Source organism: Aythya fuligula, chromosome 17, assembly GCF_009819795.1.
Source record: "Aythya fuligula isolate bAytFul2 chromosome 17, bAytFul2.pri, whole genome shotgun sequence".
NCBI classification, from domain to species: Eukaryota; Metazoa; Chordata; class Aves; order Anseriformes; family Anatidae; genus Aythya; species Aythya fuligula.
This window is the reverse complement of record NC_045575.1, coordinates 2,117,256-2,144,302: the sequence shown is the minus strand read 5'-3', so window position 1 is coordinate 2,144,302 and position 27,047 is coordinate 2,117,256. Positions and strand designations below refer to the sequence as shown.

Below are 27,047 nucleotides of genomic sequence, written 5' to 3'. Positions count from 1 at the left end.
AAATGCATTCCCACCACTCTTCTCTAAATCCTAACACCGCTAAAAAGTATCAGACTCCAAACTGTTGCCCACTTGTGCTCTGACTCAAGAAAGCACCCAGCAGCTGACAACTGACTAGAACATGGTCCCAATCACAAAAGCTCAAAACCAGGGCTGGTATCATGACTGAGCTTTAAATATACAGTCAAACGTTACAAAAATAACTTCAAAAAAGACAACGCTGACTACATCTAATACTACAGTACTTATGACAAACACAGAACAACCACTTAGAACCTTCATCATTTTTAAAGAAAGTACATCCAACTTCACTTATCATTTCATCTTTTTCTTGTGATGCCAACCTTCCTCTATACAAGCACCTCATTCATTTGTAAACCATAAAAATCCAGTTACATTGCCACTAATCAACTTCAGTGATGCAGTGGAAAATAACTTTGTCTCCTTCAGTGACTTTCCTGAAGATTATTTCTTTCAACAACTCATTCCTACATTCTTCCTTCCTTTCATGCACCAACTGACTTACCCTCTCTGCAACTCAGACCGTATTGCACTTTAAGGACTGACTCACCAGCTGTTTTACTAAGCTACCTGGTAACATCCTTCTCCCACTTCATCTAAGCGAGCTAAGTTAGCAGACCAGTGTATTCGGAGCCTGAATTGTCTAGGAACACAATATTCTGCTTAGCATTAACACTCTAAAGTATCCCTGGCAAGCCATCTGCAATAAGCCAAGCTTTACCTACCCCCACTGACAACTGATGACCACGTCCCACCTGAAGGGCTGCCTCGTGCCACTGCAGTAGTAGATGCTTCCCCTGGTGCATTATGAGATACAAATTCTAAGCCACTTGAAATTGTACCCCTACCAGTAGAGACTCTGTGACCTCGAGGGTGCCGTTGTGCCTTAGGAGACATCCGTGGAGGCCCTGAGAAAAAGAAAACAACCCCACACAGTAAGTACTTAACATCCATCACAAAGCATACCCAAACATGCTATCTGTTTTTAAAATTGGCTTTCATCTGGTAATTCTCAATAATGCAGTAATACAGGTCAAGCAAATTACAGACATTGACTAGAACCAGGGATCTGTGAGACTAAAAAGGCCACGCCATCGGTCCAGCCAGACTACCAGCATACTCTTCACCTTGCTACGTGAGCTCATGTTCATTGATATTTAGAAGCTTTATCAGAATTGAAACAGCGTGGATTTAAAGACGTTGAATCCAAATATCCAACACTGCTTACTGCAGGACAAGTCAAAAAGTTAGTGGCCCAGCTCCCTCTAGATAAGCACGCTTCTGGGCTATCAAACGTTTTCAAGAAAAAAAGGATTGCATCACATTTTTAGGTGGTCAGTGATACCAAATGATTATTTACAGGGTAGTCACCACTGACTGACCAATTCTCTTGGGGAATTTCAGCACAGCATTCTGCACAGAGGCTAAATTGCCTGCAGCAGGTCACAATTCATTAACAAGTCAGCAAAATTACAACTAAACAAGTTATTGTTATCCCAAGGTTCCAGTCATGCATGTTTAATATCAGAAGCTGAAGCTGTAAGTGAACAGTAATTCTGAACAGTTTGTACAGCTGCCACAGAATAGTTACGCTCAAATCCAGGCAGCAATACAGTTTCTACATCCTAACGAACATTTTCTTTACAACAAAATCAGACTCAAATGCTGATATCTCAAAAGGAAAAACTGTGTATGAGCATAGAACAACCTAGCTGATTGCAGTTCATTTTTAATGTAGGTCAGTAACAGACAGAAGTTCAGGTAGTGGCTTTCTGGTTTCACGTAAGGTTCAAAAATATCCAGTACCTCTTCCGGTTATATAAATCTTTAAATGTCAGCCTCTATTTTAACCATAAATCTAAAGCACACTTCAATCCGAATTGCATACAGGCAAGTATTTTAAAGAATACACACTGTCCAGCAATCCTCTTCTTGTGCTAGAAGTTAAACGTTGCAGCAAGCAGTTCACTGCATGCCTGACAAATCAATCACAAGTGCAAATGCAGTCATTTTTTAGCATGTGGATTCTTAGGATCTTAAATTTTAAAAATCTCACATTGATAAATTTAATTGACAGTAGAACACCGTACAGACATGTCTACTATTAGCCATGGGCCATCTCGACCATTTATCAGGCAAGCTGCAGAACAGCGTTACTGACTCGATCAGCAGGATGACCGGGCTCTCTCCTGGCTCCAGCAGAGCCTGCTACAGCAGAGAGCGTGCACATTTCCAGTGAGCTTAGGATAATCAGTTTACATTTTTCCAGGATTGCTAGACTGTGCTGTGCAGGCTAGTTTTTGAGTGCACTTAAAATAAAAATATGTTACTGAACCTTCAGAGTACATATTAATTTAGTTGAGATATTTCTGCATGCAACTGTCCAAGACTCATGAGTCAAACTTCCTCTGCATATTACTGACTACCAGGGAGCTAACTTATTGCTCTGCCTCAATGCAAATGGAGACTTAAAGGTTTCTACAGATTCACCTTCAAAGTAGCTTATCCTATCCCATTCCACAGTGCACTTCTTTAAATATAACTTTTTTTTTTTTTTGCCTTTTTGTTTAACAGAAGTTAATTGGAGAATTTTAGTTAGATTCGAGACTGCTTTTTTGTGAAACATCTGTATTAACTTTTTTTTTTTTTTTTTTGAGATTTTATATAAATTTATATTCCTAAAAATGCCCTCCAAAATTAATAGGTCCTGCGTGTTGCTGTTGGTTAAGTTAAGACACTGAGCAGCGTTTACAAAGCTGAGTTTATTTCATACCAATTTGGGAAATTTCACAGCTTTATTTTGTTTTTGTAAAGTTCTTCAAATAAAAAGGTTAATAGAAATAGTCTGATAAACTAAAGTTAAACACAAATTATAGGTTAAGTAATGAAGAGGAAAAACAATTTTGTAATTAAACTCACAAAGGAGTTAAACAAAGACAAACAAAAACATGAACAAATTGTGGTATTGTACCTTCTGAAGACATGCGTTTAGGCATAGTAGAGACAGGAGCTGGAGAACCATGAGCAGAGGGGTGAGACGGGGGCCTGGAGGGCCGCGAGGGGGGCCTGGAGGGCGGCCGTGTAGGGGTGGCTGCCCGAGGTGGAAGAGAGTTGGGACCTGACTGGTAGCGAGAAGGTGGGCGAGAGGAAGGAGATGGGCAAGGCGATGGCCAGGGAACACCTGACAGAACAAATGATATGAAGGAAAGTATAAAAACTAAAGAAAAATTATGGGGAAAAAGGTCAACAGAAAAAAAAAAGTAAAATATGACAAAATGATTTTTCATGTTTAACCCTTTGGGGATAGATTAGTTTATTTCTGCAACCAATAAAAAGTCTCTTTCAAGTTATTTCCTCTGCTTCAAGTCAAATTTAATATCTGAATGTCATAAACTCCCCAAAGGGTTAATTAGGATCTACAAATACTACTAAGGAATAGACAGTAAAGTTTGATCTGTTAGCCTGTCATATATATGTTCTACAGTACGCATCAGTCTTGACAAGGTCCTTAAACAGCTACCAGAGGTTCTCAAACAGTGGTTCACATATAGTATTGAACGCACAAACTACTACTTTCAAACCAAATGATGAGCAGTATCAATTCTAGGAACTGTATCTTTACAAAAAACAGCGGTGTTCAGTGTCTGAATCTTGACATTTATGCTTTTATCTGTTATCTGCAGTATTAATGTAGTATTCTAATCTAGGGTATAGGGTTCATTGTTTTCAAAATAAATTTAATTCACAAGCCATTTGGAGTATGCTAAGTATATGATGTTGATTCGGCAAAGTAATAGGATGGCACAAACCACAAATACTACAAACGAATTTCGATGTTTAGCATTGTTTGGGCAAGACTCAGTTTTATGTCCTTTATACAGCTGGCTGTACGTAAGAAGAAAGCTTCACTTACCTTTAAATATTTCTCAGACCTCCCCTCCAGATAGAGGCACTTGAGTATTTTTATTATTTTTTTATTTTAAATCACAGCAATCTCGTATAATAGTATTATTCACCTATACAAATAATGCCTCAAGGATGGGCTACTGCTAAAATCCTTCTCTCAAAGAATGGTATTTGGTTATGAACCTTCTGCTATACAGTGCGTAGCGATGCCTGTTTACATCACCCACGTGTACAGCAGAAAACACTCAAATAGCTATCTGAAGAGGAGACTCAATTACTTTTCCTGTAATAACTTCTCTTACTTTCCCATCAATGATTACTCCACCCACGTTGTGGTGAAGTCAGCAAGTTGCTTTATTCTTTTTGATAGGACGCTGAATTGATCCATGCTCCAGGAAGGAAGATTGACACTTCCTCCAGTACAGCTGCCACCTCCCTTTCACTAGATGTCAGTATTGCTATTCCTCGACAGAGCTCAGCAGTAGTAAAAAAAAATAAAAAAATACATAAAGCAATTTTTCATCTTTAAAACTGCAGACTGCACCATCATCCGAGACAAAGGTAGAAACCAAGTGACATTTCTGCTCTGCAAAGCTACGCACAGTGCAGTCAAATTAATGTTTTGTTGTCACTGAGTTAAACCCAAATGAAACTCACCACCTCTGTGTTAAATGATGCATGCTAGCCCAGCTTATAATAAACATCCTAAAACCACATCATATGCAGTTTCAACATAATTAAATAAATGACTGCATTTTATAAGGCACATTCATTTAGACTTCAGATACTTGCCTCCGTTAACCACTCTTTGATCTGCTCCAGAGTTAGGACTGAAATCTGAAGTATGGGATCCAGACCGTGAAATTGGTGGGCCTGATCCAGACTGGCCCATCCTTGGTGAGTTTTGTCTTCCACTTCCCCAAGACAAGACATCTCTGTTTCTCTGTCCAGGTGGGACATATTTATTTTCCCTGAAACAGAGCAAATTTGTATCAGCGTTGAGGAAGAACTAGAAGATAACGAAAAGTACCTGTTCAAGGGTTCTATTGATACTTCGTCTTTCTTAAATCAAGCTCGAGGAAATTTAATTTATAATCAGATGTTGACCTAATGATCACCTCATGAATTTACCCTTTGATACTTACCACACGTTCCACTTCCTATGAGCCCACAGACAGTGAATGATTTAGTACTAACGCCCAAAATTCTCCGTGACATGCTGAAACCACTGCCTTTTCCTGTAATTTGGTATGAATTCACCACAGTGAAATATCAGAATGGAGAAGTCTGTTTCATTACAGATAATACAGGGCCAAGCAGAGGTGTACAAGTCAGCATGAGTGCCAAAAACAGCACGCAATTGTTTACACAAGATTCCTAACCTAATCAGCCCTGCTGAAAAAGCACATTTTCAATGAGTAAATTGCTACTTCACCAAAATATGTACATCATTTAAATAAAAATACTATTCATAGTGTATGCCAGTACCTAGTGTTCACACTATGCCCTTCTCGTTCATTAGCATTTCTCTGAACAGCAGTATATTTTTCTTCTTCTGTTCTTTCATCATTTTCCAAGGCAACCCGAGCTTTGTATTGGGCACTTGATTCAATTTCCTCTGCTAATTGAGTTGCTCTGGCTTCTCGTTTTAAAAACTCTTCTGAATTATCTCTTTCTAATGGCACCCTAAAAGACAATGGAAAGGAAAAGAACCTCAGAAATGCATTCAAAAGTACAAAGAATCTACAAAATTACAATGTTAATTCTAACCAAGTGATGTTTAAATAAATAAATAAATAAAACACAAACTGCTTTTAAGCCAGGAGATTGCTGTGTTTTTTTAGTGTAAGCGTGACAAAATTCCTGGATTGGTCTGACATTACGTGCAAATTCTGTGTTATTTACCTACCCAGAGAGCTATGGTCAGGGTGCAGAGTTTTTCTATACGACTTGTGGATTCCTCAGTCCCTAAAGCTATGCAAAGGCTCCAACTTTTAACACGGTCGAGTACATTAGCAATAAAAAGCCCTAGTCTATTGTTTAGATAGGAAGTGAATGCAAGAGACCAAATTTGAATTTCTTTAGCCATTTACACATTCACAATAGACATAAGAGTCCCCAGTCCTACTGAAATTAAGAGTTACAAACTTAATCCTTTGATAATTACAGCCGCAGAATCTCGGCTCTTCCTGTTATGAATAACTGCAGAAGAGATGCAATACATCAGAGCATGGGACCAGAAACCCATGACTCATTTGCCGTGTCCTAGAACCTCAAAACCATTCATCCCATGTGTTATGCTATTAGGTAATACCATATTGCAAGACGCATATGTAGCTCTCTTGGGAAAACTATCAAGTAAGAACTCAATACATGAGCAATGAAATACTAAAATAACTAAGTACAGAAGGACATCATAGCTGGCAGTTCCTTCTGTCCATCTGTGGGTTTGCTTGTGGTTTTTTTGTGTGTGTTTTTTTGTTTGTTTGTGTTTTTTTTTTACCTGTTCTAATTTTTGTTCAAGCATCAGGTTTTACAAAACTATCATGCTCTTTGCCTTTGACTCAAATTTTGAGTTCCAGAAGTTGTTTCATCTGACCTTACTTTAGAATAAGCTATATAGGGAACACGGCTGAGGCTTTGACAATGTAATACTTGGTATTAGATAATCACTGCTGCGCATATTTTGAATAATACAAAAAAAGAACAAAGGAAGTAATTGGAGGTACAGACCAAGTATGAAAATATATGCAAGATTACTCAAGTGTTGGAGGCGGAACTAGGAAAACAAGTGGGTTTGCCAGTTCCAAGCCGGCACTCAGCTACTGTACCACAAGTTTTCCCCCCCAAACACATGCTTTTGGCCAGGTGGGACATCTACTGGCATTATCAGTGGTAACTGTAAGAGTATGAAATAAAATCCTTGCCCTTCAGCATGAAGCTTTGGCTGACAAACAAGAGATTCATGAACATAGTGCATACAAACCTGGACAAGAAAGGAGAAACCCAACACATGTTCTTTCCTTTAAAGTGACGTTTTTAAGACTGTTAAAAGGAGGGGACGTATGTGGTGGCATTATAGGTAACTTAAACATAAGAACAATTTCACCTTTTATAAAATGTGATTTTCTAAAATGCAATTAAAGATGAAGCAAAGGGGATAGGCAAGATGGCATTGTTTCAAACCCTGGTAATGAGAGAAGCCCATACAGCAGCTGATCAGCACGGAATTTCTCTCTAGTGATTTAAAGCCACCTTCACAGTTTTGATCTGTTTCCATCAATAACCATAAAATGGACGGAAGACTAAAGTTCGAAAGTATAAAGAGCACTTTAGCATACTTCACCACTCTAACAATAGCTTCCCTAGGATTCAGATATAAGCCAATTAAGACTTTATCATCATATTATAGATCTACTTTAACAAAATAGTAAAAATCGAATTGTTGAACAGGAGACTTGTAGACAAGTACTCCAATTCTACAGCGCATAAAAATCACTGCAATTCCTGGACATTCAAACCCAGTTTATTATTTTTGGGGGAAAAAAAAAGGGCAAACATTAAAAACGTTTCATGATGGTTGTTCAACATCTGCAACTGGTTTGTTTTGCAGTTGCAGTTAACACGACAGCTGCAGACTAAGGGCAGCGTGGATCCATTCCCCAAGTAACTGCAGCAGACTGTACACTTCTAGATTCAGGTTATTATATTGTAACTAAAACCACAGTTTATATGCTTCCTAAACAAGTTACCACAGCTCACAAGCCTCCTTAAAGTATCAAGTATTCAAGATTCCAGTATCTACATGATCAATTGTCACAATCAAATTAGGATTTAGTCAAATTGTCCTGCTGGGTTAAACACAAACTATGGGAATAGCAGCTACACAAAGACAGATCATAGTTTCACAGTTTTGGTATTTTCAACCCTATTTGTAAAAGTTTTTTTGTAAGAAATAAGCATAATTGCATGCCTAAATTCAGAAAATGTTGCAATGGGAATGAGCTGTGCCCATTTAAGGGAATATATACCGATTAATACATCTAACTATTCACAGAAATCTGGCAAGGTTTCTTAAGCACTATTCATTCATTACTTTTTCAGTTATTTGATTCCACAACCTTAGAAAGCATGTGAAATTATCTTGAGAATACAAGTTTTGTCAGACCAGGGAGAACATTAAATAAAAGTCTAATAACAAAATATTTTGAAACTTACGTATAAGAAGATAAACTGCTGTCATAAGTTGATATTACACCATAATTTTCTTCATTGTAACGAAACATGTCATTGGGATCCCATCCATTAGACTAAAAGAAAATGATGTTTGTTTTTCAAAATGACACTGGAAATACATTCCCTTCAAACTAAGGGCTGATGGCAGAAGTCAAACCTTTTGCCCATTTTCCTGGGCTCGCGTATTCACTGTCTGAATAACGAAGTTACTAAAGCCACAATTTATTTCAGGGATCTTTGTTCATCAGATGCACGTATGTTAGGCTAAAAAGTCAGGTTGCTTTTTTGCTTTTTTTTTTTTTTTCTTTCTTTTGTGGTTGGTTGGCTTCTAGTAATCTGTACTAGATCAGTGGCTAAGAAGTAATACACACATGAATGCCTTTCCAGAAAGCACAACCTGACAGTTCTGAACAGTAGAAGTGTCCCTCACTGTAGCAAGTGCTAAAACTATTCAAAAGCACTATTAATGCAATTAGCTGAGATACACACCACAGGCAGAAGACCCCTGTTGATCAGGGCAACTTCCCCCACTTCATGAAGTACGCTATTACGGCACTCAAGAATTTAACCTTCACAAATGCTAAATGTTTTGAACGTTTCATAAAAGCACTGACAGTATTCAGTATTCTAATAAATCTCAGCTGTACAGTACGTACAGTGGAATTGACAGGGTAACTGTTCTACCCAGACGAAGTTAATAACCTCACAGTAACATGACTGGATTCTCTTCTTTAACATACTGCAGTCTGAATACCTTACTAAAAAATGCACGGTTGAGTAAAAGCTGACTGCTATGATATATAAAGAAGCTTCATTTGAGAATATACTCCTCATTTAACAATTCATAATCTACTAAGATTGTATCTGTGCTTATTAAGTCACGGGTCAGACTTCCATCAATTTCTTTCATGTTAGCCCCGAGACAGTTAGCTAAGCACAATTTCACCATAACTTACAAATGCAACGACAGTCAGACAAGAATGCTCTGATTAAACATAAGTCACTTCAGTGCATTGCTGAATTTGGAGTCCTTAATAAAAGCTCCTTTTTCAGCCAGTCCTTGAGTCAAACATGTCCCTTACCACAGCAGCTGCCATTTGTCAATATTTGCCCAAAGTGGCATTTGAAATCCAGCTATTCTTATTCAAATTGTAAGAAAGTACTGTGGCAGCTGCTAGCAAAGACTGAACGTACCCCTGTGTAGGCCAGCATTTTTAGCCACAAGCTCATTATTAGATTAAAATTAAGGAATGTTGCAATGCATGTCCAGAGAACTAGCTTGCTTTCTAGAGGCTGTCATAACTGATAAAAAAGCAGTACTTACAACATCCGTCTCTAATGCCTCAAGCTCCTCAGTAGCGCTGCTTTCTCCTCCATCCCATGGTTCAAGATCCTTTTCTTTGTGCTCACCATTTACTTTAGCACTGATGGCTGAATCAGTAAAAGCATCTACAAGGGAGCGGGGAGGGATGGGGGTGAAATCGAGTTGGTTAAGCAGAGGAAGACACTGTATGCACTAGTATTTTGAGGAACGACCAAATACGACTGATTCACAAGCACATTAACATTGTTCACCTTCACTTGTAGTTGCTGTACTCGATGGACTACATTAGAGAGCTATCTACTTCATACTTAGAGTAACTAGGAAGTGCAGACAGACTTCAAATACATCTGTTTACAGGGTGCATTTTTTTGCAACTTCAAGTATGAGACAAAGCATCAAAGAACAGCAGGAATTACTTGCAATTATTTCAAAATCTTTTACACAAACTACATGTATGTTTTTTGCTAAAACAAGACTACCCAAGGATCCCCATTCCTACAGAAAACGCAAGACTTGTACAATATGCTTTTCAAAAAAGCCTCCACAACCACACAGTAACATATTATGCAAATAACAAAAAGCATGAATGCATCCAATCCCATTCTCCAAATAAGCAGAGTACAAGCTTCCCTTTGAATACCTGAGCTTCTTCTGTTTCCACAATTCCTCAACATACCAGCATGCATGCACACACTTTTACTCCCTTTGCAGTATATCTCAATTATCCATGAGCTTGCTACACCCATTCAATGTGACATAACAGAGAAGTAAGAATAAAAAGATCCTGAGCTTTTATTTTTTATTTGTTCGTGTTTCATTCAAACCAGACTAGGAAAATGGCTGAAGGAATGATACTAAAAAACTGAAGTACTCTTAAAAAAAAAAAAAAAATGTACAAAGCCATTCATCAAAGAAGCCAAGTTTGTGTATTTTATAAGCCACTAAATCGCAGAGCTGCCTGCAAATTCTTAAATTTCTTAAACAGAAATAATTTTTTTTAATTAAATTTTTAAAAATAAAATAAGCAAGCTTTTTAGAGTGCGTTTTGTCCTGAATTTCTCATTATCTTTCTCATCATCATCTCAACATCTACAGAAAAAACAAGGAGCAAACATTTCTGATCTTTAAAAAAGATGAGGTCAAACCACCAGACAGTGCTAGATATGAAAGAGCATGGCTTAAATTAACTTTTGGCAAGATCTGAAATCTCACTAAGAGAAATGAATTTTAAAGCCATCATGAAAAAATTCACAACATGCGATTTGTTGGTCATCAGTGTTACAGATTTTAAACAATCATTGATGATTTCTTTTTAGTTGACCGTCAACATGGCACATTATTCCTGTTTTCCCCAATTTCACAGTTAAAATATGCACATATATTGGCAGGATCTATCAAAACTGCGCTTAGTCTGTCTAGCAATGTACAGAGCTATCTCACGAAATGCTCGCTCAACTCATACATGGAGACCAAAGGAACTATGGATAAGCAATTAAGCATTGTTAATAAGCGTATATGAGACAAAACATTACAGAAGATGGATGAAAAGAAAGAAGTTTATTAGCTAAACATTCATGTCAAATACAAAAGAATCAGTAAAATAAGAAAAAGCCAAATGAAAGAAGGCCACCTAATGAGGCAAACCACTGTTAGGGCTCGTGTGAAATTGCAAAAACCTGCATCAATCACTGGGTGAGCCATCATTGAAGCTGCGCTACTACCTATGTGGTTGAAGGTTAACACTTGAAGTGAGATTATTTTAGCTTCTCACTAAGCCTGATGCCTTCAGCAGGCACGTTCGAGGATTATTTGTAAACTGTTCTGCAACAGAGCCATTATACCATTGTGCTAACTATTAGTGCTGATGCAATATTTCAATCGTTGCATTTTCAACTGCTCAGAATAGGTAAAAAAAATCAAGGGTGAGAACAGAAGTCATCGACTAACTGCAAGGTATTCTAAATGATTCCGTGAAGTTACGCATGCATGTTTTATAGTGCCATAAATGTGCGAGCAAAGATAGTAAGTTTCCATTATATATTATGGTAACAGAAGCATTATGAAAAGGCAAGATGCAGAGACAGAGTGACTGCCAAAAAAGTTACCTGTTTCTGAAGGAACTACAAACAGATATGGAGAGAGAAAAAATTGGAAGACATCAGATATAAATACAGGTGGATTTTTTTCACATTATATGGCTGAATTCAGGCAATGCTAAACTCTTTCAGGCCTTCTAGCAGACATATGCACACTGGTAATACATCTCCCACCTTGCAAAGATCATTTCCATAATAAAACTTCAGCAACATTCCCACTGCTCACAACCCCTTGTGTTTCCCTGCTGTGCTACACTACAAACCCTTCAAACAGCCTCCAGATCTCTAAGGTATACCAGTTGGAAAGAAAACCTTTCTCAGTTTCCCTTCATACAAACAGATGTTAAAATATGCTATAAAAACAGTGTATATGCTTAAATGTGAACCGAAACTACCTAACAAAGTGCTAAGTCCACAGTTAGGGAGTAACGAGAGCATGTTCAAAAGGAAAGCGAAAGTAAGGAGCTTCTATGTGAAACTGTTTACCTTAACAATCCCCTGTAGCTACCACAGCCCTGATCTAGACAGGCCAGTGCTGTTCCTGTGCCCAATCCCATTAATTTGGTGTTTCATGCTTGATCCCCTCAGATCAGGTATTTGACACCAAATGCAAGTTGGAGGTTGCTCAAGTTACTTAAGTAACGAAATTTACTTCACTGGGGGCACAGGGAAGTCTTCTCCGATGAGACTGGATAAACATGAGGTATGAGGATGGACGACAGCACCTGATGGAGGTCATCTGCTGTATTTTAGAAGGGTGTTTCCTTCGTTTCTTTTACATAACTTCAGACAAAAAACCTCCATATGCAATGACAACATTTAGGATACTCAAAATAAAACACTAGCTTAATAAGCTTCACATATTCAACCCACCAATTTTCCTATTTAAAAAGCCACATTAAAAAAACTCAGCAGAGCGCTGTCAAAAATTACGATACAGATGAAGTGGGGGGACAAGTCAGAACAGAAACTCCCCTATCTAGTGAAGGTTACAGGTCTGAGTAAGACCTGTAGAGCCCATGCTAAGTTTCCCAGCAGAATGCAGCATGTCACTGGGCACAGGAAGCTTCTCTGCTCTTCTTTCTTTTTCATTTTAAGTCACAAGTGAGACTGCGACATCAGCTTAAGCTCTACAACCCAAAAACGTCTAGAGTTAGGAAAAATTCAAGCTACAAAGGCAGATTTCTAGTCACACAACACAGTCTAATGAGCACCCAGACAAAGTGTAAGTGTAGCAGAAAGGTACCTCAAGGCACAGGTCGCTGTTTTCCTGGAACAAACAGCCAGCCAGACACACAGGAACACCAAGATTATAAACATGGCAAGTCAGACAAGACATTAACAAAGCTGATGAGCAACAAAATTGAGAACACGCAAAAATTCTTCCTATCAGTGCTTCCAAAACAAAAACACCGCTTTTAAGATTGTTAAGAAAGTAAAGACTGAAACAAACTGCTGCTACAGGCACCAACTGGCAGAGCACTAGCAGACAAGACACCGACTGCACAGGCTCGCCCTCCCTCTTCCTTATCAGGTGCCTCTTATCTCTGAACTGCTGAAGGAGCAATCCACGTGACACCTTGAGATGGCCAAATTTTTACTCAATTCCTTTTATACACGGTAAAACTCAAATCAAAGGTCAAGTGAAAAGTGGTCGTACAAAAAGCTTGAGCTTTAACGCTCAGCTAGCCCCCACTGCCTCTGTACCTGCTTAACATGAAGCCTCCTGAGCAAAGGAGCTTGATATATTGAGACCTCACTTCTTGTTTCAAAGCCTGCTAACTGGAAAAAAAAAATCCCAAAGACAATTTTACGCAAGAGAAATTACATTAAGCAAAAGCGAATTAAATATACACATTCTAAGAAAAACTCAGCTTGGGCACATTCTTCAAGTATGTGCTATTAAATGACTTCAAGAAAGGACTGCCAGAATAGAGCAATTAAGAGTCCAGGTTTGATTAATTTCAGCCTTTAAAAAGCTTGTTTTCTCAAACATGTTTTGCGCTACTAATGGTGAAGAGCACAAACACGCATTTAAGCGCAGCTCTGCAGTTCAGAAGCTATTAAGCCAGGCTGCATTAGGTGCCAGAGGTGTTCACGGCACACAGCAAACTTTGATCGAGTTTAGTATGGCTCAAAGTAAACTGAGGTTTCAGCCTAAATGTTACAAAACAGCCAAGAGTTTACTGTTGAAACTACTCGCTACTGATTTAAAACATAGAAACCAGTTACCACCAGCTCTGCAGACCAACATTTCCTTCCTTTGTTCCCAATATGCCTACTGCTATTCCCCTTGCAAGGCTTTCTCTGGAAGGATGCCACTTTCAGTGCTAATTCAAGGAAAAACTTAAATAGGCAATTCTCTCTTGCCTTTTTTCATTGGATTTGTAATATTTTTCTCAGAGTGCAGCAACCGTGCCAAAAACCAATAAAAACATTGGAGAAGCCTATTACTTCAACAGTAGTTATGATCTTGAATTGTCTCGTCTTTAAAGAGAAGCCAAGAAGACAACTCAAGCCTTAGTCAAATTTGAATCATATGGAAACTAGCACAGCGGCCTGATTGGTGCTTAGGACTCCAGAAAATGAAAGCTCATTCTGCAGAACCTTGGGGAAACATACCCTCTGCTTCCAATCATGCAGCCCTTGTCATCGGGCAACTACTAAATCCGAGCGCTTCACCTTCCCTTCAGAAGGCAAAGCAGAGATGTTAGGTGTTAATATCCTGCCAAGGCTGTCAGCTGGCACATCGGGGTAGATTTTCAGCTGATGATTCCCACTGGCACATGCAGAACCTGCCTGTCTCTCCTTCCAGGCAGACAGAATAGTCTGAGGGGGGAAGATGGACATTATGCACTTTCACCTGAGCTTCCCGATGCACGCTTCCTTCATCAGCCTGCTGTTACTGCAGAAAGCCCTAACAGCACAGTGAGGGTCCCTCAGATGACCTCTCTTGAAGCCTAGCAGAAAGCTACTTGAGCACAAAGGTCTCGACAAGACAGACAGTTGCAAATTAAGGGCCTAGGTAGTAGGGACAGTTTTTGTATTATTTATTTTTAAGCATAAGCTGTCAGAAAGTTCCTATCCACGCAGACCTGCTATTTTTTTCTCCCAACCCTTCCAATTACTACAGCACCCTTTCTCCACTGATCCATCTGAAGGTGCAATGTCACGCTTGGCATAAGCAAATCTAAGACTGCTGCTTCCAAGCAGAGCAGTTTCACCCACCTCAAGCTTATACGGCCATTACCTTCCCTGCCCTCACTCTCCTGATGTAGCTGCAGGATGAATTATCAGCTCGCTGCTCCAAAGCTGCACAAGTAAGATAGCAATGAAAGGTGCTTGGCAGACCATTGCAGATGGTTCTTTCGGAGATAACTGTATTTTCCACTCCTTCTGAAAGGCGAATCCATCCCATTTGCTTTCTCCCTACCCACTGCTCTCTACCGCTACTCTTCCAGTCTTTGACAAAAAGGCAGAGACAGATGAACATCTCTGCTATTCAGGTCTGAGGGTAACTCAGAAGACCCAAGAGTCAGGAGCACCACTTGTCTGCACTCCTCCAGCTCAGCAGAGAAGCAAATGCCAGCATAAAAATTCATAGAACTCAAGATATGATACTCAACCAGAGGAACAGGATACACTAAAATTTACAAAACCAGTATTTTTTTTTTGCAGCAAGTAAGTTTACTTCAAGGCCTCCTCAACAGTCTACCATGTGGCTAAGTGTAAGGGGGGAAGAAACAACACAAATACCCACACCCCCAACAAACCCTACCCCAGTAAGCCTTTCCTATGGCAACCGAGTGCCTGTGGAGTGCCCCTTTGCTTGACTACATTTTTTAAGAAGTGAGAGCAAGCTACATTTTCACCAAATATGTCCAAACTGTACACTAACTTGTCTGGGAAAGAGCCAAGACATCAATGGCTAAGAAATGTTAAAATATTTATTCCCAGATCTATGGAAGCTAACAGCCTTTGTTCTATACAAAGTGCAACACTGTCAAATGGATCTGGGCACCAGGCAGTAACCATTCCCAACACGAATGCAGCAGGGAACGCCATCTCCTCACCTAGAAGCTCAGATCCAGTCTTTAATGCAGATCACACCAGCTTATCTGACTCTGTGCCATGAAGGTTTGGGTTTCTTTATAAGAAAAGGCCCACCATTCCTGCATGCATGTTTGTATACTTCCATTCTTCTGAATCCTTGCTTACTTAACTTCCCAAGAAGCAGAAAGCCCTTCTTTGCTCTAATTTGCAGGTGTGATCAGAGATTGACTTATACTTCCAAGTGTGGTTCCAAGATAATACGGTTTTGAGGCAAAATGGAAAGCAGATTAATTTACCCACTACGAGTTATCAAGTTTTGCAGCCTTCTAGTTTATCTTGCTCTGTCTCTACAGTTTTATGTCAGCTCTCCTCTCCGACTACTTAAGAGATTTAGATGCAAAGGCATTCCACCTAATAATGCAAACTGAGTGACTGTTCAACCCAAAGCAATTGTTTTCTTCTAGAAAACCTCCATTGAGTAATTATTCCTAGAAGAGAAGCGTATTTTTCGTTCTGTTTACTAAAAAATCTATAAAAATTGGGTAATAGAGAGCCCAGTTTGCATTTACATTAAAGTGATTCTATGGTCATAGCAGATCCATTATAAAACGGCTCTGGTGTAATTCAAATTCAAAGTCCCATCCGGAACCTGGAACTTATCTGCATTTAAATGGCACCGTTGCTCTGATATTATGCATCTTCTTCTAGGTAAAGCAAATTCCTTGAAACAAGAGTCTTAACCTTCAGCCATAAGTCAGGCAAGAACATACGCATGTACGAACACAAGGTGAAAGGAGTGAAAATCTCTCTTTAGATGTCCACAAATTCCTATACCTAATTACTGCTACATGGGAATAAAGCACGGGTGTTATGATAAACACTTAGCTCCCAGTGACAACTGTTGATCAACCTGAAAACATACAAATGTGCACTTTCACTCCGTGACATATCAAGATAAGAAAAACATTTAAAAAAAAAAACAAACTTTGGTATAGACAATGTTAAGAACCTTAAGAAAAAGTATACCTCTTCTGGCATAATTGGTATCCATATCCTTAAAATGCACCATAACAAAATCTGAAGACTTGAATAAGATACTCTCTAGTATGTCTTCACGTTTTGGCCCCAAACTGGATTCTGCTGTTTTCCGATGAGCAGCATCGAGCACTAAATCACACTATGAGAGATATATAAAGAATATCCTAAATTTAATGCACAATAAGCTACCAGGTAACTTCACAGAAGTGGAAAAAGCAGACATTTACAACAGTTTGCAGAAATGAATCTGCTTGTGTAAACTTAGACATCAACGGTCAAAATAATTGATAATAAGTATTCCCATTTAATGAAGCGTTGATTATTCAGTCTTCAAAAAGAAAAGAGGGAGAGTCAAAACTGTAAAAATTACCTTAGGACTGTAAGTTTTAAAAACTCCTTCATATATACCACCATTTTTCACCTGTACTTCACATTTGGATCCCTAGAATGCAAGAAAGATGAAAATGTAGTTTTCTACCAGCCTGACAAATGTCATTTGAACAATTTTCTCAAAAACGTATCTTTACATAAGGTGTAAAAATACAGCTTAGAGTTTATTCAAATCTACTTATTCAACATTTGCCTGTTTACTAATACACCTCTTTGGTTCTGCAGATGCAAACAGCTAGGTATGTACCACAATTTGTTCAGAAGGGATTTAAATCCCTTTAAATTCCTTTAAATCACAGAAGCGGTTTTGGTACACACAAGAGTCTTCATTGGTTACTCATGCAAACAAGTTTTTGTGCAAAACCAAATCTGTGCATGAGTACAAGTAAGGATGAAGTCTTATCCCAGATTCTAGCTGCTGTGGGACAGTCTGTGTTACCCAATTCTGGCACGTCGGGATTTCCCTTATATAAATTCATTACTTATTCATAATCTCTCTGAAGACAGAAAATTAAGAATATGACCAGTAAACGCAAGAAATTTGCCATACCTGTTCAAATACAATTTGTAGCTTTCCAAGCCAAATATACACCAAAGTTATTACTGTGATTGTTTAAATTCCAACCTTGGAACATGGTGCATACTGCTGTATTCACCTCATAATATTACAATTAGTGTAATATTAACAATTCTATGTCACTATAGACACTGTTTACCCTACTTCCCAATGAAGACTTACAACAACTGACGTAAGTATGTGAACCATTCTCATGTTTGCATAGATGCCATCGAACGAAATCTGAAAGATAAAAATGATGTTGTCATGAACATACGAGAAATACTCATAACAATTCGAGGAGCCAATGCTACAAAAACAAGGGCAGCTTTCAGCCATACGCACCAGCTCCTAGAAACACACTGGTCCAAGACCTTACTTGGCCAACACGCGTTGAACTGAAGTCACACCAGATTAGCAGAGGACTCTTACACCTTTCTCTGATCAATTAAACATCTCAACACCCACCCTCCCAAACAAGAGGAACTTTATAGGGTCCCTAATGTCACTCAGTGTCAATCCCCTTACTGGCTGGGTGAAGCTCCCACACGGAGAAGCACAACTGGAGAGCCCGGCCATCATCCCTCTTTGGTTTGAGAGCTAGCAACAGGATAAGGTGCCCCAACTGATGGGGAAGTAAAGAGGTGCTCTGGGGCCTGCTGAGCTACATCTCTCCAGCTAACGGACCTGATGGCATTCGTTAACAGAAGCTAAGGTCATCAGATCACAAAGTGCCAAAGAGCTACAAAGCCTCTCATAAAACCAGCCCAAAGGAACTCTCGGCAGTTTCAGAATCCGAGCTCTGAGCCCAGGGAGCTGACCACGCATCCCCGGGCTGCCAAGCGAGGCACTTGCACATGTACAGGTGAAGTGGTAGGGATGACTGTGTTTTGCCAACATCTTATATCTCTCCCCATCAACCTCATGCTTGTCAAGCAAGAGATGCTGAAACGTGCAGGCATCCCACCATATTTTGAGCTTTTTAAACCAGCAACACATCCAGTATGCGTTTAAGGACATTCCTATGCTCAACACTCGGTGTTGTTCAAAGTGCAGTTCAAAGATCCATTTTTTTATATCGAGATCCAGATCTTTAGCTTTGATAAAATTATGCTTTACAAGTCAAGCCACATGTATGCTTCAACAGTATTGAGCCTTGGAAACGACTAAAGCTACACACTCAGGTAATAATGGGTTAGCTACAATAACACTGGGTTTGCTATTTCATAGGAAAGCTAAACAAAATTGCTGCTTTTATTTAACTAAATATGTTGCCTTGCTATCTTTAGTCATCTGTTTAAAGGAGAAGCCAATGTTAGATAGTTCTCAGATAAAGCAATGCTCTTCAATTTGGTCCTAAGTTAAATTGTATCCACATATTTACAACTATAATCGCAAGAAAATAGAGAAGAGATTTATATTAACATAGTTCAAATGTTTAAGTGTTCCTTCCCTCCTCGCCCTCTCAGGAGATTTAGATGAATGCAAGATGTTACATCTTTAAAAAAGCATAGCTCAGGCTAAAATATTCATCAAGGTATCCAAAATTTGAGAGAATGTTCCACTATCTGCGATTTTCACATTGTTACTCCAGTTCCTGGTAGAGGAGCTGTTTCGTTGTATCTACAAGAGGTACAACGAGGGGGGAAAAATACTCACCGTAGGCTGAGGCGGTCCTTTGCCACTGCTGCGACCTCTGAAATTAAACACACACATCAGATACAATTAGAAAAAAAAAAAGAATTGTTGAAATTCATCAATTTTGTAGCAAAGGAGAATTCAAAACCCTGACTTCGTAGTGTTGAGAATGGGAGCAAAGGAAAACGGCGCTTCCCCAGAGCCAAACGTGGCAGTTACAGGGCCTACAGCATTTCTCCTTCAAATACTGACCTACAAGCAACACCGCCAGTTACTAGGTAAGAGGGTTACCTACAAAAAATTAAAGGAGAAAACAAAGAAAATGCTAACACCGTCTCATTACAAAACTCCACAAATATTCTCTCTCAAGCACAATCCCGTAGCTGAAATGAATTCCAAAGCTTGCTGGCAGGCTAAAGCAAAACCACCTCATTTGCACTTTTGGGCTCCATCCCCATCCTTTGGGATTACAACCTCATCATCGCTGCCTCCCTGACCGAGGGCCACCGACCAACCAGCCCGACCCCAAAACCTGCCAGCCACTGCGAGACCCCAGCAGCTAGCCCACCAGTCCCCCAGCCCTAAAAACCAGCCGCTCCTTCCAGTTCAACTCAATGGATGTGCGACATCCTCAACGCTTTGAGATGCTTTTAATCAACCCGTAAGCTCTTGACACCTTGCAAAGAGTGACGGAACAGCCTGCGAGCTCCAACATGGCCAAGACCACCCCAAGAGGGGCCCTGCAGCCAGCAGGTCCCCAAATACAGCTTCAACGTCACCGCTGTGCCTTCTTCCAAAGCGCCTTCCCTGTACCAGCAAGTTCCAGTTTGAAATGTTTCTCTTAGGGCTTTAGATTTGTATCACGATGACGACTCAGAGCGCACGCTGTTACGCAAGTAAGGCAAAACAAAGTCTTGGGTTTTAGTTCAAAAAATCAATTTCTGAACCAGACCTATCTTACGGATGCGCATCCATTTAATTAGAGGCCCAAAGAATCATGTTCATGTTTCAAAACATCCAAACAACACCGAAACCTAAATCCAACTGAATGCCAAACACCTTCAGCTGCTCTGGAAAACACTGGGCTGTGCTTGAACACCACCTTGCTCTCCAAACAGCACGCCCTCATACACGGGACTCGTGAGTTGGTCAAGAAACCAAAGGGTTCTCCAAGATCAGGAAAATTTGGCAGAAAACAGCAGGTCCATCAGAGAATCGTGAAAGTCCTTAACAAGGAAGAAGAAATGGAAGCCCACCAAGCTACCGGCTGACCAGCGTAAGAAAACAACCTCCTGCAACAGAAACAGCACCACGCATGCTGATGACATTTGCTGATTGGTAATAAAGGCAGACTTCAGGTGTCAAGCTGACATTTGCAGAATACTCGCGGAGCACTAAGCTGACCAAAAAATCCCAATGCAAACAGCCTTTATTTAACTACCCGAACTTCCTAGGAGGTAGCGTCACAGCTTCGGGTTTGCCCTGGTGAGGAGCAGCTCCTGCCCTTGATCACGCCTGCTGGTTGAAGATGAAACATTTGATGTTGAGATGAAGCATCCTCTTCTTGGAAAGTCATCCCACCAGACGTGAAATGACCCCGACAAAAAAGGCACAAGCCAGGTCTCATTTTTCCTTTTATTCACAACCAAAAGCTTCACCAAAGCCACCTGTCAAGGAACATGGAGAAGTGAACGGTGTCCCTGGGTCCTCCTGTTGGCCTCAAGGAGTGGAGAAGACCTCCCTTCTGACATCAGCCGTAGAAGTGGCCAAAACGAGAGCTTGGTGCCTTCAAAATGGAAAGCACTCCCCCAGCAAGCATGCTTAGAACTGAAATAACCGCCTTGCTAGGCTGGTCAGCAGGTTCACAGTGCTGTTTCAGTGCTCAGCCTGAAGCATCCTGGATTTTCCATCTCCTACCACACTTCCACACTTCTGTCTCTCACAGATCCGTGAGCTGGAGCAATGTGATTGCATTCATCCACGCTGGCAAGAGGCTGCAGGTTCCACATCAGAGCAAGAGTTGAGGCAGTTGCACAAATCGCACGCACTGCTCGGATCTGACTGATCTCTTCGCAGACCTGACCTCGTTTTCTAGCTACAACTGTTGAATGGAAACCCCTAAAGATGTTCACCAAGACTTTAAACAATCCTGCCAACCTTACAACTCAATCATACCGGCACATGCCTTCTGCTAGAAGCAAGACTTGGACTTGCAGGTCACCTTCCAATGGTGAAGGCTCAACTCAAACTACCTTTTGATGCGTCTTTGACACGCCAAATGAAGAATAAGCCAGGGCCTTCACCAACACAGAAACCAGACGGTCTTTGCCAGAAGCAGCTCACCACAATTTAAAACAGGAGAGGAAAAATGGGGGTGGGAGAAATTAGAAGGGTCAGTAGCAATTTTGCACTGCTACCTACAACCACATCTCGATTATAATGAGCAGGGTGAATTAAAAATGCATTTTGTATGGCAGAAATGTGGTCGAGTGGAAGCCTTGGAGAAGGCACAGCAAGCTGGCAAATCAAACTGGGGAACCCAGTCCAGTGCTTCAGGGTAGGAAAGTCACCCAGGCAGCAAAGTGCTGCACCAGACAAAGTAACTTGACCAAGCAATTAATCTTGGTAGCCAGCTCACTGCAGGCTGGTACTTGTACCTTGCGTGTGAAAGTCTACGCGAGGCCTTCATCTCAAAGGCTGCACAATAAAGGTTTTTTTTCCCCCGGAAGCAACTTGTGATTTTTTTTTTCTGTTTTTATGAACCCTCACTGCCCTGCTCCTCAACAGCCCTCGCTCGCCTCCCATCCTATGTTTACATGCTGAGCCGAGCGTTTGTATAAGCAAAACAAGGTCACGCATTTCTGTTTTCCAGTTAAGTGAAAAGCAGCGCAAGTCCTTCCAGGATGCGAAGCTTTCTTCCCAACAGCATCTTCGCTCTGAGACGACGGAGAGAAGAAACAGAGGCACCCACACTGCAATTAATGTCTGCAGCAGCAGTGCAACTACAAAGACCGTGGAGTTTAACGGAGGGAACAGGAGTTTCTGGAGCACTCCCTGCCACTACTACAGCTCTGAGAACCATTTAAGGACACTCCACGGAACTTTCATTACGAGTGCGGAGAGCTGATAAAGCCTTCCTCTAAGGAAGAGCTCACAGGTACAAAGTTCAGACCTCGCTTAAGCGCAGAAATTGCCTATAGAGGAGTCAAACGAGCCAAAGCTGTCAAATTAAGGTCAGACGAGCAGTACCGCAGCGTTGTTTTCGGTATTTTTTCCCAATTCTGACGTTATTAAATGTCTGCTCTTGTCTTCGTGCAAGACAACTTCTGTAGTGCCTGAGCAGATAAGCACGCCTGAATCAAGTGCACACTTGTGCCTGTTGATGGACTTGGTCACTGAGGAACCTCCTTCAGACACCTCGCAACGAATCCGTCGGTAAATTAAAACTTACTCAGAAGCGGGTTCGGAATATCGCTGTGAAACGAATTAACTGCTGGAAGGGAAGAGCCCCGCAGGTTAGCCGTTTATTTTGCTCAGCAGTTCAGCACAGCTGCATTAAAACCGACACACACAAAGACAGCAGAATGAACTAGAAAACCTCTGACTGCCATGTGGGAACGAGCCTCCAGAACAGTCCCTCGCGTTATTTCCGAGCGCCTCAGTAGTCAATATCCGCAATTATTTCTACCCTAACAGAACCGACACCTCCCTTCTGCCCTTTCTTCAGTTGGGCTAAGAAAGGAGGGCAAGAAAAAGGAAAGTAAGAGTAGGCAAGGAGCGCCAAGCCTCAAAACCAAGCTACGCAACGTTGGATAATTTCATTTTTCACTTTTTAATGGTTAAACCAACGTATAAAAGACAGAAGCTTATAATATTGATAAAGGGCGCCCGGGTTCAGTTGGGCAAGAAAGTTCCCAAACCCAAAAGAAAAGGGCCTTTTGCCACAATTGTAGCCAGGCACCTCACCCTCCGAACCCAGAGCTGGGGGGGCTCTGCCTTCAGACAAAACGCCAAAGGGAAAAAAGGCTGCAGAGTTTGAAGGTGGGCTGAGGCAGGTGCAACCCCTAGCCATAGGGCTGTCAGCCTCCTCGTGGCTGTGTTAGGGACAAACTCAACTAAACCTCAAAATGTAGGCACCAGGAAAGGTTCTGACTGGTGCTCGGGGCAGGTTTGTAGGTGAGGCCCTACATTTTCTTTATTTAAAGTTTAACATCTATTGGCATCCCCCCTCTGGCCCAATTTCCCACCTGCCACATTCCACGTGCAGCTACTACTAAAGACAAGCAGAACTGCACCTCCTGCCTGTTTTATTAAAGATATATATAGATTAATTCTTCTTGTTTAATTTTTAAACACCTGGAAAGAAACCTCATTTTGTGATTTTTCTTCCCCCAGTGTAAAAGGGGAAGGAGTAACAATGAAAGAGCAAACTTTGGAATTTCCCACTCTTTCCCACAACATCTTACCTTTTAAAATATGAAACACGTAAATCCACCGCTCCAAGACCACAGAAACACACACAGGGAGCAAGGCTGACCCTCCCTCAGCCCAACCCAGTATTACAGTACTGAAACCAGCATAAAATTTAGCCCAGGACAGTTAACTATCAAACTTTTTACCCAAATTTAAGCCTTTACAATCAACCTGGCCCTGAAAAGCAACATTATTTTTTTTTTTTTAATCCTGAGATTCAACCAAAAAAAAAAAAAAAAGGATACCTGTGCTGCAGAGAACTGAGCTGCAATACTGCTAAGAAGAAAGCCTGGCAAGAACTGGAGATGTTTAAGTTTCTGTTAAACGCAACACTTTGAGTTGGAAGCAAGATGCAGGCCAGCTAAAAAGCAATTTGATTTTTCAAAGAGGAAAGCCGCTCAGCTTTTCATTTACAGGAAAAATATTGCAGCATGAACCACCCTAAAGTTTGTAGTCCAAAAAGAGGCAAGGCTTTTACTTAGGGTAGCGACAGGAAAAGCTCTCTGAAGGTGTCCTGTGGGGCTCCATCAGCACAGGGACTGGGATTTTACTGACTTGCCTTTCAGAGCCAACTTCAAGAATCTATTTTTAATTTTATTTTTTTATAAAAAAAAGGTATAAACACCGCTGTGGGCGCACGTTGGTCGTTTAACAGTCCCACTACAACTCCCTAAGAAGTTCTGAGATGGAATCTATCCAACAAAAGTGGCAAGGCAGCAAGGCTGGGAGGAGAAAGCCCCTGGCTTTAATTTTACAGCTTGACAAAGGAACCGAAGCTCACACCTTTCATCTACCGAGACAAGCGCTCACAATCCGGAATTTTGCAAAATAAAAATGTTTTTTAAAAAAAAAAGCTGTGGGTTTTGTTGTCCTTCACGTTAACCTCTATAGTGCCACTGTCTGTTGGCAGGGGTAACTGTTCAGCGAGGCACAGTAAACATCATGGGCAACCCAGACAGCCATATGTAAAAAAAAAAAAAAACAAAACAAAAAAAAAACAGGGAATTATTTCAACCCCTCGTTGGGGCACCCGCTGATACTATTTCAGTTCATTTCGTTCCTTTTCCACCCTACCAAAGCTTTTTCCCCCCCTTTCCAGTTCCCCAGAGCGGTAACAAAGTACAACTCCATTTTCAGGGATGTGCAACAATGGAGCCGCCGTCAACTCTTTTTTTTTTTTTTTTTTTTTTTTATTGCCAACGCACCAAAGTGAGGAGATGGGGGGGGGGGGGGGGTAAAAAATACTAAAATAAAAATTAAAAAAAAAGCCAGGTTGAAGGGAACTACCCCGGGTAAGCGTGGTGACCTTCAGCCCACCACCATCCTCCTCCTCCTCCTCCGATTGTTCGCTGGCACCCCCGGAGCTCGGGGTGGAGGGGGGGGAAAAAACCAGGCGAGAGGCCGGGCCTGGTCCCCTCGGGCAGCTCAAGGGGGGGGGGGTGGAGAAGGGGGGCCCGGGGAAGGGGTGGCCGGAGGGGGAGGACCGGGAAGGGAAGGGAGGGACCCGGCCCTTTTGCTGCCCCCCCCCCCCCCCCTTCCCCCTTCCTCCTCCTCCTCCTCCTCCAGGGCCCGGCCTTGCTACGAGCGCCCATCGCCGCAGGCCGCCGGGCGCTGCGTTTTGTTGCGATCGGGCCGGGAAAATAAATAAATAATTGCATAAATCGATACAAAATTTTTAAAAAAATATATATTTAAAAAAAATAAAAATAAAAATTCGGTATTTTCGTTTTAAAACGCGATCGGGGCGGGGGGGGGGGGATTAAGGCGCAGCGGGAGGATGCCGGGGGGGGGATCCCAATCCCTGCTCCCTGCCCCCCTCCCCCCTCATTTTTTCTCCCATTTTCTCCCGTTTTTTTTTTTTTTTTTCCCCCGCCCCCCCCACCCCACGTGCGGCCCCAACGCCCCCCCCCCCCCCTCATTTTTTTTTATTTTATTTTTTTTTCTCCTCTCTCCAGGCGGCTCCCGGCGGCCTCGGGGCTGAGGAGAAGAAGGGGAAAAGGGGACGAAAGAGAAAAAGGGGGGAGGGAAGGGAAGGGAAGGGAAGGGAAGGGAAGGGAAGGGAAGGGAAGGGAAGGGAAGGGAAGGGAAGGGAAGAAGGGGGGGGTGGGGGGGGGGGAGCCCCGAGCCCCTCGCCGCAAAATGGAGGCGGCCCCGGCGCGTCCCCGGCTTCCTCCGTGAAGGGCACCGGGGCCGCGGCCTCGCCCCGGCGGCGGCACTGCGGAACCGTCAGGGCTCCCCCCACCCCTCCTCCTCCTCCTCCTCCTCCTCCTTCTTCTTCCTCCCCTTTCCTCCTCCTCCTCCTCCAGCCGTGAGCGGGGCCTTGCGGCCGCCCCGCCCGCCGCCATGCCGGCTCCCCCGCCCCGCCGGGCGGAGCCCCCCAGCGCCGCGGCCCCGCTTTTTTTTTTTTTTTTTTCCCCCCCTCCCTTTTTTTTTTTTTTTCCCCTTTTTTTTTTTTTTCCCCCCTTCCTCCTTTTTTTTTTTTTTTTTTTTTTTTTTTTTTTTTTCTCCTCTTCTCCTCTCCCCGGCGCCGCGCACCCACCTGCCCATGTTCTGCCTCCCGCCGCCCGCAGCTGACGGGAGACCGGGGCCTCCTCCTCCTCCTCCTCCTCCTCCTCCACCACCTCCTCCTCCTCCGCTGCCACCACCGGGGGGTTTGCGGTTGTTGCCGGCGGCCTGCGCCGCCGCCGCCGCTTGCTTGAGGGACATGGCGAGGGGCTGAAGGGAGAGGGCGAGAGCTGAGGAGAGAGGCCGGGGGAAGGGAGGGAGGGAGGGAGGGAGGAGGAGAAGGGAGGAGGGAGAGAAGGGAAAGGGAAAAGGGGGAGGGGGGAGCCGCGCTGCGCTGACGGGAGCCGGGGAAGGGGAGGGGGGGAGCCGGGGCTGGGGTCGGGGCCGGGGCTGGGCTCGGCGGGGCTCGGCCGGGAGCTCCCCAACGGCGCGGAGGGAGCGGAGCGGAGCGGAGCGCGGCGCGGAGGGATCCGGCCGCTGAGGGGAGAGAAGGGAGGGAGGGGGGGGGGGGGAAAGGCCGGGACTACACCGCGATGGTGGTTGTGAGGGGGGGGGGGGGGGGGGAAAGGGGGGGTTAATGGCGGTACCGGGATCGGTTGAGCCGCAACGGGGTCGATCTCCCGGGATCGCCGAGGAGATGGGGAAAAAGGGAGAAAGGGAGGGAGGCGGGGAGGGAGGTGGATGGGAAGGGGGGGAGGCGGCGGACTCTTTACGGGAAGTCGGAGGGAGACGCGGCGGTGCTGCGGCGGCGAAGGGTGAAGGGGCGGAGGCGGGGGAGCGGCGGGACGGGGACACGTGAGGCGGCGCGGGA

The 27,047-nt window shown here is 42.5% G+C and overlaps 1 protein-coding gene across 8 annotated transcripts in view; it reads right to left on the bottom strand.

Annotated features, from left to right (window-relative positions):
- ATXN2 (ataxin 2) overlaps positions 1 to 26,339 on the bottom strand; it is a 50,997-nt gene extending 24,658 nt beyond the window's left edge. For 4 of the 8 annotated variants that reach the window (XM_032198923.1, XM_032198927.1, XM_032198924.1 and 1 more), the window contains exons 1-11: positions 26,271 to 26,320; positions 19,280 to 19,316; positions 17,804 to 17,863; positions 17,045 to 17,116; positions 16,663 to 16,813; positions 9,488 to 9,612; positions 8,146 to 8,237; positions 5,416 to 5,613; positions 4,720 to 4,898; positions 2,993 to 3,202; positions 747 to 929 (exon numbers count right to left, since the gene is read on the bottom strand). In XM_032198923.1, the coding sequence (XP_032054814.1) occupies positions 747 to 929; positions 2,993 to 3,202; positions 4,720 to 4,898; positions 5,416 to 5,613; positions 8,146 to 8,237; positions 9,488 to 9,612; positions 16,663 to 16,813; positions 17,045 to 17,116; positions 17,804 to 17,863; positions 19,280 to 19,316; positions 26,271 to 26,278 (1,315 nt within the window). In that variant the 5' untranslated portion in view covers positions 26,279 to 26,320. Of the gene's footprint in view, positions 1 to 746; positions 930 to 2,992; positions 3,203 to 4,719; positions 4,899 to 5,415; positions 5,614 to 8,145; positions 8,238 to 9,487; positions 9,613 to 16,662; positions 16,814 to 17,044; positions 17,117 to 17,803; positions 17,864 to 19,279; positions 19,317 to 26,270 lie in introns of all 8 variants that reach the window. The other 4 variants (XM_032198922.1, XM_032198926.1, XM_032198929.1 and 1 more) reach the window with 4 other exon arrangements.
- Positions 26,340 to 27,047: the final 708 nt, after the last annotated feature.